The sequence below is a fragment of the Lithobates pipiens genome, unplaced genomic scaffold, assembly GCF_037356315.1.
Source record: "Lithobates pipiens isolate NorthernLeopardFrog02 unplaced genomic scaffold, aLitPip1_a1.2 Scaffold_10, whole genome shotgun sequence".
Taxonomy (NCBI): Eukaryota; Metazoa; Chordata; class Amphibia; order Anura; family Ranidae; genus Lithobates; species Lithobates pipiens.
Genome location: NW_027507686.1, coordinates 60,892,504 through 60,910,335, shown reverse-complemented (window position 1 = coordinate 60,910,335; position 17,832 = coordinate 60,892,504). Strand labels below are relative to the sequence as shown.

At 44.5% G+C, this 17,832-nt stretch overlaps 1 protein-coding gene across 2 annotated transcripts in view; it reads right to left on the bottom strand.

The window, feature by feature from the left end:
• Positions 1 to 1,416: 1,416 nt before the first annotated feature.
• LOC143931024 (C-signal-like) overlaps positions 1,417 to 17,832 on the bottom strand; it is a 31,067-nt gene continuing 14,651 nt past the window's right edge. For both annotated transcript variants that reach the window (XM_077455731.1, XM_077455730.1), the window contains exons 5-7: positions 9,207 to 9,368; positions 3,157 to 3,267; positions 1,417 to 2,685 (exon numbers count right to left, since the gene is read on the bottom strand). In XM_077455731.1, coding sequence (XP_077311857.1) covers positions 2,572 to 2,685; positions 3,157 to 3,267; positions 9,207 to 9,368 — 387 coding nt within the window. In that variant the 3' untranslated portion in view covers positions 1,417 to 2,571. The remainder of the gene's footprint in view (positions 2,686 to 3,156; positions 3,268 to 9,206; positions 9,369 to 17,832) is intronic.

The window sequence follows — 17,832 nt, the reverse complement described above, 5'->3', positions numbered from 1 at the left end:
CACAGTCGTTTGGCTGAGAAAGTAATTCAAAAAGATGATCCGCACAACCAGTTGTTGCTCTTCTAAAATCCTCATATTTATTCAGAAACCACAGTGTACAAACGCAGATAAGATCAGTTGACGTGTTTCAGCCAACATGGCCTTAGTCATAACTTGAACAGTCATTTTTTTCACATTCAAAATGACTATGTGAGTTAAGCTTGAACATTCCTTCATGGAATCTATTTGAATGATTCAGAAGGCTTTTGGGGATGATACAATGAAGAGAGGGCAAATAAAAGTGTGGCAAAAAATCTTCAAATATAGTTGAAAATCTGTTGAATGTGATCCATGTTCTGGAAGGCCTGCGACAGACAGAAAACCTCAGAATGTTGGACATGTATGGGCTGCAGTCAACAAAGCTCAGTGACTGACAGTGCGAGAGCTAGAAGCTCATATGATCAATTTCGGCCAGTATGCTACAGCAGGCTATTGTACAGGAATTATAGATATAGATTGATTAGAGCTCCTTTAAACTGTGATTAAAGTAGTGTATATCTAGTATTATATGTAATAGTTAGTCGAGCTATAGGCCTTTCATCTAGTTTTAACTCATGTTTCTTAGAGATATCTTGGCAAAAAGTAACATGACTATCTTGTGACATGTATTTGTGACCCATTTTGTATGGCTATTTATAAGGTAATTTGTATGGTTAACTCATCATAAATAGCTCATTATTTGTCATGCCCTCCCCCAAAAATGGAGCACCAGCCTCCACTGATCACAAGGATTATGATATAACCAATGTATTTTGTCATGTAATGATTTTTTGACCTGAAGAAGGCTATTATTATACATTGCTTAAGTAACTCACCACTATAAAATCAGTGCCAGACAAAATAAAGTTTCATTATGGTACAGTCACCTTAAGTTGCGTATGTGACGTCACAAAAGCCACCAGACAACCTTCCATGGCCCTATGATACTAGCTCCTGTTGAGGATATGAGCCTAAATAGAGAGGTAATACAGGATTATTTTTGGAAGCTTTAGGAATGATATCTTATATAAGTTCCTTGCTTTGAATTGATTTCAGGGTTTGGCAAACTGTGGTAGCGGCTGTGTTTTGGGATCTCTGTTCTCCTTCTCCCCTGGTAGTACCTTTGCGCTCACTCAGGGAGACTTTTAGTGATAATGCTCCAGCACATGTAAAATAACAAGTCTCATTCACACTCCTGCAAAAGCAGAAATGTCTTCCAGAAAATGCATTAAGTCAAGTCTCCACCCGTGTTTTCAGATTCACTTAAGTCTACTGCACCAGTAAAGGGAATCAAATTAGTGAATATGGGAATTGATATTGGATAGGAGATTCATGTACACCTTTGCAGACATAGTGGGTTAAGAACAGCTTTTGAACAAGAAGGCAATATACTCTTGGTTACTGTGAGCAATATGTATTTTACTTTATTATACTTTTTAATTGATTGTAATTACAATAAAACTGTTTTTACTAGATGATGTTGATATCTATAATAGCAGTTCCCAATATGTGGGGAGACCAATTGATATAGGAGATAAACTAGAATTGAAATCTAGCACTAACTAAGCTTTACAACTACTCCCACCCCTTTTTAACACCTATACTAACTACTCTGTAGAATGAAGATGCACATGCCCAACTATTCTCATATCGTTTCAGTCCGGTCATGTGATCTCCACAGTGGCCGGTTTCAGGAAATTGCAGATAACGTCGACAACGTGTGGATTGTATGGGCAGTGATGTCACTCATGTCATCCATACTATTGGGCATCCGTTATCAGTTGTCCCTCCTCTCCCCTGAGGCCGATGGTAGCCAATCATGTGACTGAACCAGAGTGCCCTGGGAATAAGTAAAGATAAGCATCTTACACCAACAGGGTAGATAGTAAGTGTTAGAAGGGGGTGGGAGCTGTTTTCAGCTTAGTTCTAGACTTGAATTCCACTTTAACATATTGCGTATGCTAATGCACAGGTTTTGCTTTGTAAAAATACTTAGACATTATTAAGACCAGATTATTAAGACCAAGATTATTTTGAATAAGGCAGACGTAAAGTCAGATAATCAGATTCAGATCTCTGCTTATCCATTTCTTTAAAGTTAGAAATGGTAATTGAAGTCTTTAAATTATAACCTTGGCTGCAGAAACTGATGCGAAGCAAAGCAAATCATGTGGCCAAATGCTTAAGCATTTTGGTGAATTATGCTGATGAGGAAAATCAGAATTTAGATTGGCCGATCCTAACCTTTATAAGAGGTCATGTGACAAAAAGTCTAAGCATCTCTTGTTGCTTTCTCAGTATAGCAAGGGTATTTTGTTTACCATTAGGTCTGCTCTAAAGTAGATGAGTGTTTGCAGATGAAGTTAGATCATGCTTACTTATGTTTGTATTTATGGTCTTCTTGATTTTCCATTAACTCTAATTTTCACCAACAAGCCAGATGCAGTCATCATGCTGTAAATGTTCCGTACTGTAACTGAACGAAAAATCATAACATGTACATTCCCTTGTTTGTCTGCCATGAAATTTGCCCAATATGACTGTTCCTCCAGGTCACCATGGTACAGTCTGTCCTTTCCAATTCAGAAACATTCCATTATGTTTTTCAGTTAGGGTATCAAACACTTTCATCATACCACCCACACTATCATGTGGTTTCAGGGGAGCCTATGGGACAAATACAGGTTAATTCAGAAACAAAAGCAAAATCTTTTTAGAAGGAAAGGGGAAATAAATTTGTAAAAATAAAAAATAGACTTTTGAGAGATCTGCAGCTATATCCATGCACGGATGATATGCAACATTTGTAAATAAAGATTTGCAGCCAAACATATTGCATTCCATTAACTTAGAGGCAGGCCACTTTACATGTTGATAGCAATGATATATTCTGGATTGGGTTGGTTATTAATGACCCTGTTGCCTGATGATCAGTGAGTGACCTGCCACCAGATGATGAGGAAAACATCTGCCACTCTAATAAATGGTGTTTTCTTCAGTGGTAGCGCAATCCTTTATTTACTGTATGGGCATCATTACAATAGATAATTATACAGTTACCTGGATAACCTCTTTGAAGATTACTACATGGCTTACAATTCACCCCTTTTAGAACTGCTATGTATAATTCTGACCTACCTTTGGTCCTCCCATATCTGTTTGAACCCAGCCAGGAGCAACTGTCACAGCAATAATCCCATCAGTTTTGTAGGCCTCAGCTTGACAACGTGTTAACATGTTCAGTGCAGCCTAAGAGAATAATAATATTCATACTATGAGCAATACATAAACAGGAATAATCCACAAAATATTTGCTTAAGTTTGCATGTAAGAAGGAGGTTGGAAATAACCAGTTAGGTGCTGTCCCAGATGGAAGGTTAGGTGTCGTGGTCAGGCTCTAAGACCAGTAGCTATAGTAGTAGAAGGAAACCCAAGGACCAGCAGGATTGGTATACAAGCAGGTCACCCTGGCAAATAATGCAGGTTCACCTGGGGTGTGGCATCTAAGTACTAACCGTTGTTCACCAGAGCTCATGATGGTGGAGATTGGTTTATCTGCATGTTGGTACCAGGTCATGGTCCTCAGGACTACCCTACTAGGAAGTTCAGTAGCAGATATATCAGGTAGGGATTAAACAGAAGTGTAGTCACTAAACAAGCCAAGGGTCAGTAATGAGTAGTGGTAAAGATATGGACGGTAGCAGGAAAGACAAAAGCAAGATACTGGCTGGAGAGAGCACAATAATCTGGAAAGCAGGAAGTGCAGCGACATAATTTAAATCGGGAAGTTCATGGGAGGAGCAGAGAGTTCAAGGTTCAAGACAAACAAGGTTCAAGGCAAGATCATTTAAGGACTTGTTCAGCATTCCAATTGGCTCAGCAAGAAGAGACATTGCCTGACACAGCAGAGGTTCCATGTTCAAATACAGGGTCTGACAGTGAGGCTGCGTACACACGGGCGGACTGTTCGCCCAACTTTGTCCGCTGAACAGTGTTTCAGCGGACAGTCCGCTCGTGTGTGGGCTTTCAGCGGACAGTTTCAGCGGACAGTTTGACGGACAAAGTCTTTCGGAAATTCCGAAAAACTGTCCGCTGAAACTTTGTTTGAGCGAACAGTCCGCCCGTGTGTAGGCTACTTTCGAAATGAGCAAACTGTTCCCGCTCGGAGGAAAGTCCGCTCATTTCGAGCGCGTGTGAAGGTAGGCGGGGCCCGCGACGGAGACGTCGAGGGCTCCGCCGCCTGGAATGGACTTAAAGGGGAACCCCAACGCCGAAAAAAATCGGCGTGGGGGTCCCCCCAAAGTCCACAACAGACCCTTGTCCGAGCACGCTACCCGGCCGGCCAGGAAAGGGGGGGCGAGCGAATTTTGAGCGGACTGTTACGGCAACTGTTTGACGAACAAAGTTTCAGCGAACAGTCCCCGCGTGTGTACGCGGCCTAAGAGCTAATGCTTTCCTTGTTCATAATTACATGAACATTACCTTTGCAGATATGCCGGAGCACCGGCAGGGAGATGTGTCCTTCCACCAGCAGTTTGTGGTGCAAGGGGAGTTCCCATCCTGTACAGAGGTATGGAAGTTCAAGAGCTAAGTTAAGTGCATGTGTAGAGGCTGCACAAGGTGCATGGCAGGGCCTACTCTTCTACTAGGGAATGGTAGTTGAATATGCTGGACAGGTGGACGTGGACAAGCCTCAGTGTGTCCCTCCTAAATGCAAGTTATGGAGAAGGTGTACATTGTCACAGGGACCCAAGAGTTTACTACAGAACAGTTGCAGTGCAAGTGTACACAGATTACATTCATCTCTAAGACCCCTTTCACACTGGGGCGTTTTTCAGGCGTTTTTCAAGCGCTTTAGCGTTAAAAAAAGCGCCTGTAAAGCGCTTGAAAGAAGCCTCATCTGCAGTCCCAATGTGAAATGTCAGCGCCCGAAAAACGCTCGTAAAGCGCCGCCTAAACTAGCAGCGCTTTACCAGCGTTTTTTGAGCGTTAATGGGGCGCTTTTAACCCCTGCTAGTGGCCAAATAAAGGGTTAAAAGCGCCCACAAAACGCTGCTGCCAATAGTGTTTTTCGGGCGTTTTTCGGGCGTTTTACAAGCGCTTCCCGTTGATTTCAATGGGAAGGGGCGTTTTAGGAGCGTTGTATTCACCGCTCCAAAAGCGCTGCAAAGAAGCTGCTTGCAGGACTTTTTTTGACGCTCTTCCAGCGCAGCGCCTCAGTGTGAAAGCACTCGGGCTTTTACATTGGGATTGCAGTTGCAGCTTCTTTCAGGCGCTTTTTTTAACGCTAAAACTCCTGAAAAACACCCCAGTGTGAAAGGGATCTTGGTGTGAAAGCACTCGGGCTTTTACATTGGGATTGCAGTTGCAGCTTCTTTCAGGCGCTTTTTTTAACGCTAAAGCGCATGAAAAACGCCTGAAAAACGCCCCAGTGTGAAAGGGGTCTAAAAGTAGAGGCCCGCCTTTAGGTCGACTATTCCCTCCACAGCAGGTTCAGTCTTGTCCCAGGGCATTGATGGAAACGGCACAAGACTAAAGGTCCAACGTGTAATGCAAAGTGATCCTGTTGCAGGTGCCTAGTGTAGCCCAGAAGAACCCACCATGTGGCCTCCTATGTGACCCACACTTGGCGCCCAACATGGAGGAGGTACCAACCTACATACATTTATGAGATATTGTGTAAAAAGGCAAATAAGTAGTAAAATCGCATTTTTTTGGAAAATGCTTTCCTTTTCATCATATGATAGTAATACAAAACAAAAAAACTCGATATTGAAACAGTTCTCTTCTATATGTAGTGGTACCCCCCGAAAGGTTCCCTGGCTAATGATGGTCAAAGGCACAGTTATTGTAGACTTCCAGCACAGAGGAGAACCAGAGTTCTCCTTCACTAGTGCAGAGGCTGCCAGCACTCACAGGGCTCAGCCCAGACACACTGACACAGAGATCAGTCTGAGACATAGCTCCAAATTATCCCTGATTTTGAGAGACTGTCCCTCATTCGGAACAATGTGTTCACAGAGTCTGTCCTCAGCCCCCCTTTACTGCACAGTGCCCCTTTATAGTGCAATCTCCTTTACATGACAGTACCCCTTTACATTAAAGTGTATGTAAACCCTCACATATACCCAATGAAGTGAACATCCTCAGATGATACACAGAGATTAAACAAATCTTCCTACATACATTTTATTTGTATATCTTCAGCTTTCTACACTGAGAGTGAACATCGTGTTAGATATTTTCCTTCCTGTTCCACCACTGAGTGTGGAGTCTAGGTGTACACTGTGTGGCAGCCGATTGGAGGAAAGGCACACCCCCCTTTCCCCCACATAGGCAGAGAAATGAAGAAACTTACAGAGCTGTGCTGTGAATAGACCAGATCTCTGCTTATCTATCTCTAAGCTTTCAACCCGACACAAATTTCCAGCTGCTTTTATCTCCTGTGTCGGAAAACTTGTCAGAAGTTATCATGTTGATAACAGAGGAACAAAGCAGCTGAGATTAAGTAAACACTGCAGATATATGTGCCTGGGTCAGATTTCATGAATGGGGTTTATATCCACTTTAACAGGACTGCTCTGTAAAGGGGGCACTGTAATGTAAAGGGGGACTGCTCTGTAAAGGGGGCACTGTAATGTAAAGGGGACTGTTCTGTAAAGGGGCACAGTAATGTAAAGGTGAGCTGTGATGTAAAGGGAGCACAGTGATATAAAGGGGAATGCACGGTAAGTACTGTATAGTGCCCATTTACAGCACAGTCCCATTTATATTACAGTGCCCCTAGCAATCACAGCCTCCTCTGTCACACTGCCCCTGCAGTCTGCCCCTCCCTTTCCTCTCTAACATGACATTTCCCCATTCTAATGTGTGCCTACCCTGCACAGGACCTTTGGCAGGGTAGAGTCTGTGCTCAGCTTGTGTATCCTCTCCTGTCTCCCCTGCCTGCCTGATGATGTCATCCTATCAGCAGGGCAAGGGATGGAAAGAGCTCTTCATCTACAGCTCCTCCCGCCCCTGCCCTGTTGACTGGATGACACCATCAGCCATGTGGACGTAGGAATTGGTAGAGGAGAAACAGGCATGGCCTCACAGCAGGAGCTGAGCGGCAACCATGGTCTGTGATAGTCGTGCATGGACCAGGGCCACCGCTCATCTCCTGCTGTGTGGCCCAGTCATCAACAGGCACCGTGGCCCGGGGTTGGGGATCCCTAGTCTAGGGGATATCAGTATGCTGGTATCCTGTAATCCTCGGGAGACCCACATTTTGTTTCCACATTAGGCGGTTCCCGCAGTAAAACAACACTCATCTTTCTACATCTTCAAGTGGGGGCTCTCATATGATACCTATATTTGTAGTATTTTTTGGGGATAGGATTACCAATCGATGTCGGTGGACCAACTATGTATATGGAGGGAGTGAGCCAATCCCTTCCTATTTTCCATCAATCATAAGTGAGGAGCATATTAGACCTGTGATTGATGGTGTTCGTTTTTTGCATGTGACGTGGGTTGTTTTTGGTCTCTCCCTAATCAGGCTATCCTGGATGGTTTAAAGATTTTGAGCTAGTTACAAAGCAAGCAAGCAAGCCCTGAGGAAGCAGATACACAGACTGCGAAACATGTTGGCTACTTTAATGTAACATCCCTGTTTTGACATGTTGTGCATACATTATGGTTTTTATATGTAGCGGTATATGTGTTAGCCCTTGTACACACGGTCGGAGATTCCGTCGGAATGTTTCCTATCGGACCGTTTTGTTGGATATTCCAACTGTGTGTGGTCTGCATCGGACTGTTTCCGTCGGAATATCCGACGGACCAATTTTTTCAACTTGCCGGTAAAATTTTCCGACAAAATGCTCCTGTCAGACATACTCCGATCATGTGTAGCCTACTCCGACGGACAAAGTGCCACGCATGCTCAGATCAAATTCCTAGACCAAAGCTATTGGCTACTAGCCTTAACGTAGTCCCGTCGTAACGAAATAACGTCATCATGTTATGTACAATCGGATTTTCCGATAACATAGTCCGACCGTGTGCATGCAACATCACTTCCGGACCTCTTCCGGAATTAATCCGTCTGAATTACTCCGACGGATTTGGTTGTCGGAATCTCCGGCCGTGTACAAGGGCTTATTCCCCTACTGTCTTATGTCTATATGTGGTAGTTTTTCACTATTCTAATACATATTTAAATGCAAATATGTATCTTTATTTTGTCTGGAGGAGACCATTTAATGCTCAAACCATTACATATTCCTTTTCCCATTATTTGCATTGAGGGTTGGCACTCCATGACAATACTATTTAAACTTAAGTATATGGGCCTGGACTATAGTACTTCACTATACTAATGGCTAGATCAAATTTTTCCGGGAGCTTTGCTTTGAGTGCAACTGATATTTAGTTGATTTTTACAACCCTGATGAAGTGTTAGGGCTGGGCTCAGCCTTTCCTTTTTAAAGCTGGCCACTCAGCTGTCGGCTAATTGCCAGCTCCTATCTCTCCAGTCTCCACAGTGACTCCACTGTTGATGATATCCTGCTTGTCAGTCCTGCCTACTTAAACTGTCCAGTCCAGATGATCTCTGCCTTCACCTTGGTCACATCTCTAGAGACGCTCTCCTGTGTTGCTGTTAAAGACTTGCTTGGCTGACATTCCTTCTGGCTACAGATCCTGCTTGCTGTTCTACTACGCTCATCTCTGGCTCCCTGACTTTTTGGCTTGTCTGACTATCCATTCTGGTTCCTGAACTCTGGCTATGTTTTTGACTACGTTTACTCCGTTTACCTTTTTTTATTATTATTAAACAAGTGTGATTTAACTGTACTTCTGTCTCAGTCTGAGTCATGGTTTCTGATATGAAGGAGGAGGAGCGCTGAGTCCCTGAAACGTGTTGACTGCCTTCTCTATAAAGAACATTGGCCTATGTTCAAAACTTGTAGTAAGACATTCTGAGGTATCCAATCTCATTATCAGCATTTTTTACAGAAACCATTTGAACCAGAACATGAGTGGTTCTCAAGGTAATAAGCAGGGAATGTTTGTAACTGCAGTCATATTATCACCACCATTGTTAAGATAGGATATTTAGATAAGTTGTTCCTCAGTAGGGTTAAAATGCAGCAGACAAGCATGAATGTTTCAGAAGATGAAGATGACAAACCAGGCTGATTAGTTACCTTACTGCAGCGGTATTCAAAAAGAGGCTGTACAGAGAATTCAAGTGGTGTTCTCTCTATAGACGCTGCACCACTAGATATGTTTATCACAGCAGCCTTGCTGCAGCTCTTGACTTCATTAGGATTTTCCTGAGCAGCTTTCTTGAGCAAAGGAAAGAATGCCTAAGAAGGGAAAGAGTGTTACTATACCAAGGATTACTTCTTAACCAAAGCTGAAGCATTTGTGAAAATATGAATGTCATTATGCAATGCTAGATATTTGTAAAGTAGATATATAGACAAACTTCCTGTTCTCATTGGAAGATTTCACCTTTTATTGCTATTTTGGTGACAGCACAAAATTTTTGTATTCAAAATACATTTTGCAAGACAGTATTACCAAAACAAACCATGGTTTATTCCAGAAATAAAAGAATTACTTTATTATCCTTTTGACAAGAAAAATACAGTGCCCGTGTGGGTTCCAGTTGGGCAAATCACATCTATGTACAAAAAACACAAACTACAACTAAAAATTACAAGATTAAAATGAATAGCCAAGTAAAATATAAAATAACAAAAAAAGCTTTTGCTGCAGTACATATTTTCTGTTCTTAGATGTTCTCAGTTTGATGGGCAGCATTGGGTCATCCTGGACCATCCCCTAGTCTACTATTGGACAGTAAAAGCTCATCTCTTGTCACTCTGCTTTCTCTCCTATCAGCACATGGATTGATTGGCTCTCTGTGCTGCTTCTTCCTCTCACTCCAGACCTGCTGTACAGGGACTGCAAGAGGCTGATACCAGATCAATTCCAGGTACTTACATTGTTTGCCATTACAAATTGCATTTATTTGCATTTTATTGATTACAGAGTTGCATTAATTTGTGTCTTTTAAATCTTCAAAAAAGATAGGCGTTTCGCTAGTCAAGTATAGCCCGATATATCAGCTTGTCTGGAGATATCAAAAGAGTGGATAAAATACTCTTACCGAATATGGTGGTCTCACACGGTCTTACGACGGTTGAGTCGGAAACGCTTAAGGTCCAGACCTAGGACCGGATGGAAGATTGGTGGTCTGACCAGATGTTAAGAAGACTCCAAATGGCTGAAGGCCCTGAGAGGTGTCTCACGGGGGGTTCTCCAAAACGTTCCTCAGGGTGTCCAATTCGGATGTAACTCGGATAGGATAGTGACTCCAAACGAGGGGTGGTGTTACGTACCTGGGATGTGAGCCTGACGTGCAGAGGAAGGCCTCTTGTACAACCTCGGCTCACGGACCACTGGTATTGATACAGCAGCCACAGGAGCACGGTGGGGTATGAGTGCCTGTAAAACAGTTCAATAGTCCCTGTAGTAGTGGTGATCAGCAGGCAGGTAGTGGATGAACTCACATGAACAGGACCAGATGCTGGTTTGCAGGGCTGGGAGCTGAAGCAGGCTGGATGAGCAAGATGCAGGGTCAGACAGGCTGGGTCGGTATTAATCAGGCAGATCGGGCATAGACGGTAGGCAGAAGAGAGGTCAGGTCACAAGCCAAGTAGTACCAGAAGATCAGCAGACAGAATCAGCAGGCAGGATCAGAGTCAAGGGAAGCCGGGATCAGAACAGGCAGCAGGCAATCACAGGTAACAACAAGCTGGATAAGATTCAGAGGTCCCACAGGAAACAGGAAACAACACAGAAGCTGCAGACCAAACAGCAATGAACCTCTGTAGGAGCCCTGTTTAAATAGCCCGCCTGACTTCAGTATTAGTGACAGGTGTGTGTCTTAAAGTGCTAGTACCCATGCGTGCACGCCGGGATCTTACATGGAAAGCCCGTCTTCCCTGACATTGCCCCCTCCCTACGGGCAACCTCCGGGTACCCAACTGGTTCCTCTTTTGTGGGTTCCTGCGGAAGAAGGCATGGATCAAGTCTGTGGCATGTACATTTCGTGCAGGTTCCCAGGAATTCTCCTCTGCACCATAACCCTTCCACTTGATTAAATATTGCGTCTGACCCCTTCTTTTCCTGCAGTCTAAAACAGCCTCAACCTCAAATTCTTCATCCCCATCAATAATAATAGGTGCGGGAGGACCTGGTCTATGATCCGGAAATGGATCTGACACAACAGGCTTCAGCAAGGATACATGAAACACTGGGTGGATTTTAAAAGACTCAGGTAAAGTTAATTCAAAAGAAACATCATTCATTTTTCTCCTTACCGCAAATGGTCCTACGAACCTTGGTGCCAGCTTTCTTGAAGGACATAGCATCTTCAAATTCGTTGTTGAAAGCCATACTTGATCTCCTGGTTGCAAGGCCAGTTCCCCCCTTCTTTTCTTGTCAAATGATTTCTTGCTGTCTTCCTGTGCTTTCGCGATGGTTTCCTGTAACAACATATTATTACGAGAGAAAAAGTCCAGAGTATCCTGGACAGCTGGAACGGAAGATTCTGCAACAAGATTAGGTAAGAAGGTGGGATGGAATCCATAATGAGCAAAGAACGGAGATTGCTTGGTGGCAGAATGGTTGGCATTATTATAGGCAAATTCCGCCAAGGGTAACAATGATACCCAATCATCCTGGACAAAAGAAGTAAAACAACGGATGTATTGCTCTAGGGTTTGATTAGTCCTCTCCGTCTGCCCATTAGTTTGTGGGTGGTAAGCAGAAGAGAATGAGAGTTCAATCTGTAGGATCTCGCACAAGGCCCTCCAAAATCTGGATGTGAACTGGACACCGCGATCAGATACAATATTTGCAGGGACTCCATGGAGTCTGACAATTTCTTTTATAAACACCCGAGCAGTTTCTGAAGCCGATGGTGTACCCTTTAGAGGAATCAAATGAGCCATCTTTGATAAACGATCTACTACCACAAAGATAGCAGTATATTCTTCAGATGGTGGAAGTTCAACTATAAAATCCATAGCAATCATCTGCCACTGTCTGTCAGGTATAGGCAGAGGTCTGAGTAATCCCCAAGCTTTGTTACTGGAACTTTTACTCCGGATGCAGGTGGTGCATGCATTTACATAAGCTCCGCAGTCTTTCTCCAATCCTGGCCACCAAAATGAGCGTTGTACAAGTTGGACAGTCTTATGAACCCCAAAATGGCCTGCCAAAGGGTGGTCATGACAAACCCCCAAGATCATTGCTCGAACCTCTTTAGGTACAAAAATCTGCTTACCCCTCCATAATAGTCCATTCTTTATTTGTAGTGTGACCCCTGGGGGACTGGGTGTTACTGCAGAAGCTTGCTGTAACTGAGACAAAAGGTCAGTTACAGCAAGCTTGTAAAATGGTGTCTGGTATTAGGATGTCTCTTGGATCTTCAAACATGCGCGACAATGCATCAGGCTTAGTGTTCTTTGATCCGGGCCTGTACGTAATATGGAATGAGAATCTTGAAAAAAAGAGTGCCCAACGAGCTTGGCGTGGTTTGAGGCGTTTAGCGGATTGCAGATATTCAAGATTCTTATGATCCGTGTAGATCAGAATTGGATGGGCCGCTCCCTCCAGCAAGTACCTCCATTCCTCCAATGCAGCTTTGATCGCCAAAAGTTCCCGATCACCTACATCATAGTTTCTTTCAGCTGACGTGAGTTTGCGTGAAAAGAATGCCACTGGATGGATCACTTCTTTGAGGCCTTGACGTTGTGATAGAATGGCCCCAACTGAACTTTCTGAGGCATCCACCTCCACAATATAGGGCAAGGTAGAGTCTGGGTGACTTAAGACAGGAGCAATGGTAAACCGTCTCTTCAAAGTTTCAAAAGCAGCTTGAGCCTCATTAGTCCAACAGAAACGGATACCTTGTTTGGTCAGCTGTGTAATAGGGTGAATGATAGCAGAAAAGTTCTTGATAAACTTGCGATAAAAATTGGCAAAGCCCACAAAACGTTGTATTCCTTTCTTGTCTGTGGGGGCTGGCCAATCTAGTATCGCTGAGACTTTGTGTGGGTCCATCTTGATCCCTTCGGTCGAGATGATCAGACCTAAGAACTGGATGCTCTGCTGCTCAAAGTCGCATTTCTCGGCTTTGGCATAAAGTCCATATTTGCGGAGCCGGCACAATACACTCTTAACATGCCCTCGGTGCACCTCTAGTGATACGGAGAATATAAAAATGTAATCAAGGTAGACAACCACGAAAATATCTAGAAAGTCTTTGAAAATATCGTTAATAAAGTACTGAAAGGTGGCAGGGGCATTACAAAGGCCAAAGGGCATAACCAGATATTCAAAGTGCCCAAATCGGGTACGGAAGGCAGTTTTCCATTCATCCCCTTCTCGTATACGAACCAGGTTATAGGCCCCTCTTAAATCCAGCTTGGTAAAGATACTTGCTGATTTGAGTCTTTGGAACAGTTCAGGAACTAAAGGAAGGGGATAGCGATTCTTCACTGTTATTTTATTTAGGTCACGATAGTCCACACATGGTCTCAGGGAATGATCCTTCTTTTCTACAAAAAATATACCAGCACCAGCCGGTGAGGTAGAGGGACGGATGAATCCTTTCTGCAGATTCTCATCAATATAGTCCTTCAAAACTCCTGATTCCCGTTCAGATAAAGGAAAGATGCGCCCAAATGGAATCTCGGCCCCGGGTAGGAGCTCAATAGGGCAGTCATAAGGTCTGTGTGGAGGAAGAGTGTCTGCTCCTCGTTTGCTGAAAACGTCCAGGTATTCGTGGTAAGAATCTGGAACTACGTGACATAATTCAGGGTCTGCGTCCATACACAGCAGGGTAGCAGGTGATGGTGGTGAAGTTTCCAAACAGTGTCTCTGACAATATGCTGACTGGAACTTGACACTTCCGGATTCCCAGTCTATCTGTGGGTTGTGGGCCTGTAGCCAGGGCAGGCCCAGGATGACGGGGTACAAGGGTGAAGAGATCGCGTCTAAACGCAGCAGCTCTCGATGGTTGGTGGAGGAGATGGTCAGCATCGGTGGGGTCTCCTTGGTTACCAGTCCAGATTTAATGCGAGACCCATCAGCCAGAAATACAGTGAGTCCCTGTCCTCTGGTTTGTAGAGGAATGTGTTGCTGAGCTGCGAAGGACTGGTCGATGAAACAGCTACATGCTCCCGAATCAATAATAGCGGTCACTGATATGGTTCTTCCCGACAGCTGGAAGGAAACAGGCAGAGAGATATGAGCTGAGCTGGCAGATAAGGCGGGCAGGGGTGACTGGTTGAGTGAAGAAAGGGAGAGACACTTACGCAGCTTGGCAGGACAGGTACGTACAAAGTGACCGGCTTCTCCACAGTACAGGCAGAGGTTATTTACTCTTCGGCGTTGGCGTTCTTCTGGAGTCAATGAAGAACGAATCAGGCCCAATTGCATGTGTTCAGGCGCCTCTGGAGTGGACAAAGTGGAGTTTCCAGGAGTTGGGTTAGGAGGAGCAGGGATCTTAGGTAACATCCAGGCTGGACGGAGGTGCTGTGTGGTTCTTTCAGACCTGCGTTCTCGTAGGCGGCGGTCAATCTGAATGGACAGAGTGATTAGGGCTTCCAGAGAGCTTGGCACCCCGACCCGAGTGAGCTCATCTTTCAGGCTTTCGGAGAGACCCAAACGAAATAGATGACGCAAGGCTGCGTGATTCCAGCTAGTGTCTGCACTCCAGCGTCTAAAGTCAGTGACATAGTCCTCTGCCGCTCTACGGCCTTGCTGGAGTGCATGAAGGGCGGCTTCAGCGGTGGAGGTACGTTGGGGGTCATCATAAATCAGCGCCATAGCATCAAAGAACATTTGCATGGTGTTTAGTTGTGCGTTGTTCTCTTCCAACAGCCGGTGAGCCCAAGACTGTGGTTCCCCTTGGAGGAGGGAAATAATGAATCCCACCTTGGTGGTTTCCAGGGAAAAAGTCCGTGGCTGGAGAGCAAAGTAGAGCTGACAGGCATTGTGGAAGGCTCTAAATTTACTCCGATCACCGGAAAACCTCTCGGGATTAGGTACACGGGGCTCAGGAGGTAACATCATTACTGTATGGCTGGCTGAAGTCCCAGCTTGGGTGGTAGAGGAGGCTGGATCAGATGCAGGAGCTGTAGTTGTTGGAATGGACAGGGACTGTACCCGCTCTTCCAGACGCACATATCCTTCCTGCAGCGACTTAACCGCCTGTGTAAGAGCAGCAAGGTGCTGACATATTTTATCCACTGGAGAGGGTCCTCTTGCAGGCTCAGACATGCTGTTTGGTACTGTTACGTACCTGGGATGTGAGCCTGACGTGCAGAGGAAGGCCTCTCGTACAACCTCGGCTCACGGACCACTGGTATTGATACAGCAGCCACAGGAGCACGGTGGGGTATGAGTGCCTGTAAAACAGTTCAATAGTCCCTGTAGTAGTGGTGATCAGCAGGCAGGTAGTGGATGAACTCACATGAGCAGGACCAGATGCTGGTTTGCAGGGCTGGGAGCTGAAGCAGGCTGGATGAGCAAGATGCAGGGTCAGACAGGCCGGGTCGGTATTAATCAGGCAGATCGGGCATAGACGGTAGGCAGAAGAGAGGTCAGGTCACAAGCCAAGTAGTACCAGAAGATCAGCAGACAGAATCAGCAGGCAGGATCAGAGTCAAGGGAAGCCGGGATCAGAACAGGCAGCAGGCAATCACAGGTAACAACAAGCTGGATAAGATTCAGAGGTCACACAGGAAACAGGAAACAACACAGAAGCTGCAGACCAAACAGCAATGAACCTCTGTAGGAGCCCTGTTTAAATAGCCCGCCTGACTTCAGTATTAGTGACAGGTGTGTGTCTTAAAGTGCTAGTACCCATGCGTGCACGCCGGGATCTTACATGGAAAGCCCGTCTTCCCTGACAGGTGGGGAGTTGGTAAGATTTAGAACAAAAAAGAAAAAAGAAAGCTCCACAGGGCGTGGGTCAAAAAAATATTAACCGTCAGGTTTTTATTAAAAGGTCATAAAATTAAATAAAAATTGTTATGACTAGTGATCACAAATGAACAAAATAAAAGCACTGTGGGGTACCAAAAGCAGGGCCGACGCGTTTCGACATAGAGTGTCTTCAACAGGGGCATAATGCCCCTGTTGAAGACACTCTATGTCGAAACGCGTCGGCCCTGCTTTTGGTACCCCACATTGCTTTTATTTTGTTCATTTGTGATCACTAGTCATAACAATTTTTATTTAATTTTATGACCTTTTAATAAAAACCTGACGGTTAATATTTTTTTGACCCGCACCATGTGGAGCTTTCTTTTTTCTTTTTTGTTCTAAATCTTACCAACTCCCCACCCCTCGTTTGGAGTCACTATCCTATCCGAGTTACATCCGAATTGGACACCCCGAGGAACGTTTTGGAGAACCCCCCGTGAGACACCTCTCAGGGCCTTCAGCCATTTGGAGTCTTCTTAACATCTGGTCGGACCACCAATCTTCCATCCGGTCCTAGGTCTGGACCTTAAGCGTTTCCGACTCAACCGTCGTAAGACCGTGTGAGTCCACCATATTCGGTAAGAGCATTTTATCCACTCTTTTGATATCTCCAGACAAGCTGATATATCGGGCTATACTTGACTAGCGAAACGCCTATCTTTTTTGAAGATTTAAAAGACACAAATTAATGCAACTCTGTAATCATAAAAATGCAAATAAATGCAATTTGTAATGGCAAACAATGTAAGTACCTGGAATTGATCTGGTATCAGCCTCTTGCAGTCCCTGTACAGCAGGTCCCTTAGGCCGCGTACACACGCGCGGACTGTTGGCCCAACCTTGTCCGCTGAACAGTGTTTGGGCGGACAGTCCGCTCGTGTGTGGGCTTTCAGCGGACAGTTTCAGCGGACAGTTGGACGGACAAGGTTTTACGGAAATTCCGAAAAACTGTCCGCTGAAACCTTGTTTCAACGAACAGTCCGCCCGTGTGTAGGCTTGTTCGTCAAACTAAGTTCCGCGCATGCTCAGAAAGTATTTTCAAGCCGAAAGTTATAATGCAGTGTATAGGACGTCGTATTTTGCGTCCCGTCGTACGTGCCGTTCACGTCATCGCGCACGGTTTCAGCAAACTGTTCGTTCGTCGTGTGTGGCCATGTCCGTCCATGCTAAGTTTGAGCGGACTGTTCGCTCAAACTGTTGGACGGACAAAGTTGGGCCAACAGTCCGCGCGTGTGTACGCGGCCTTACCCTTTGTGCACCAGTCACAGTATAGAGGACTTTACTTACTAATATCTGTGATTGTATATGGACTTTCCCCATGTTATTATGGATTTTCCCTTGTGATTATCGATTAATTTGATTTTTTGGGATCACATGTGTATTTTCCTCACGGGACTACACATTCACTCAATAGAAGCGCTACACTATTTTCTGTTTTAATTGTTTAACTTTGTTTGAAGTGTTGGCAGCTGTTTTTTTCACCTGATTCTCACCTATTTGGCTAGCGCGGTGTTTTTTTCCCCCCTTTTACTCTTCTGTCTTTTAAATCTGCCTTTGATTTCTAAACCTCTACAAAGCTAAATAAATATACTGGTTCACTGAAACATTGGCTGCACATAAAGTATTTCAAACTCATGTCCAGTAACAACATTCTAAGCATTTCTTAACATATGTAGCATTTTCACTTAAATAATGTAAATTGCCTGTGGCATCTTTTCAGATATTTATAAGGGAGATATAAGACATTTTTTTATACGCAGG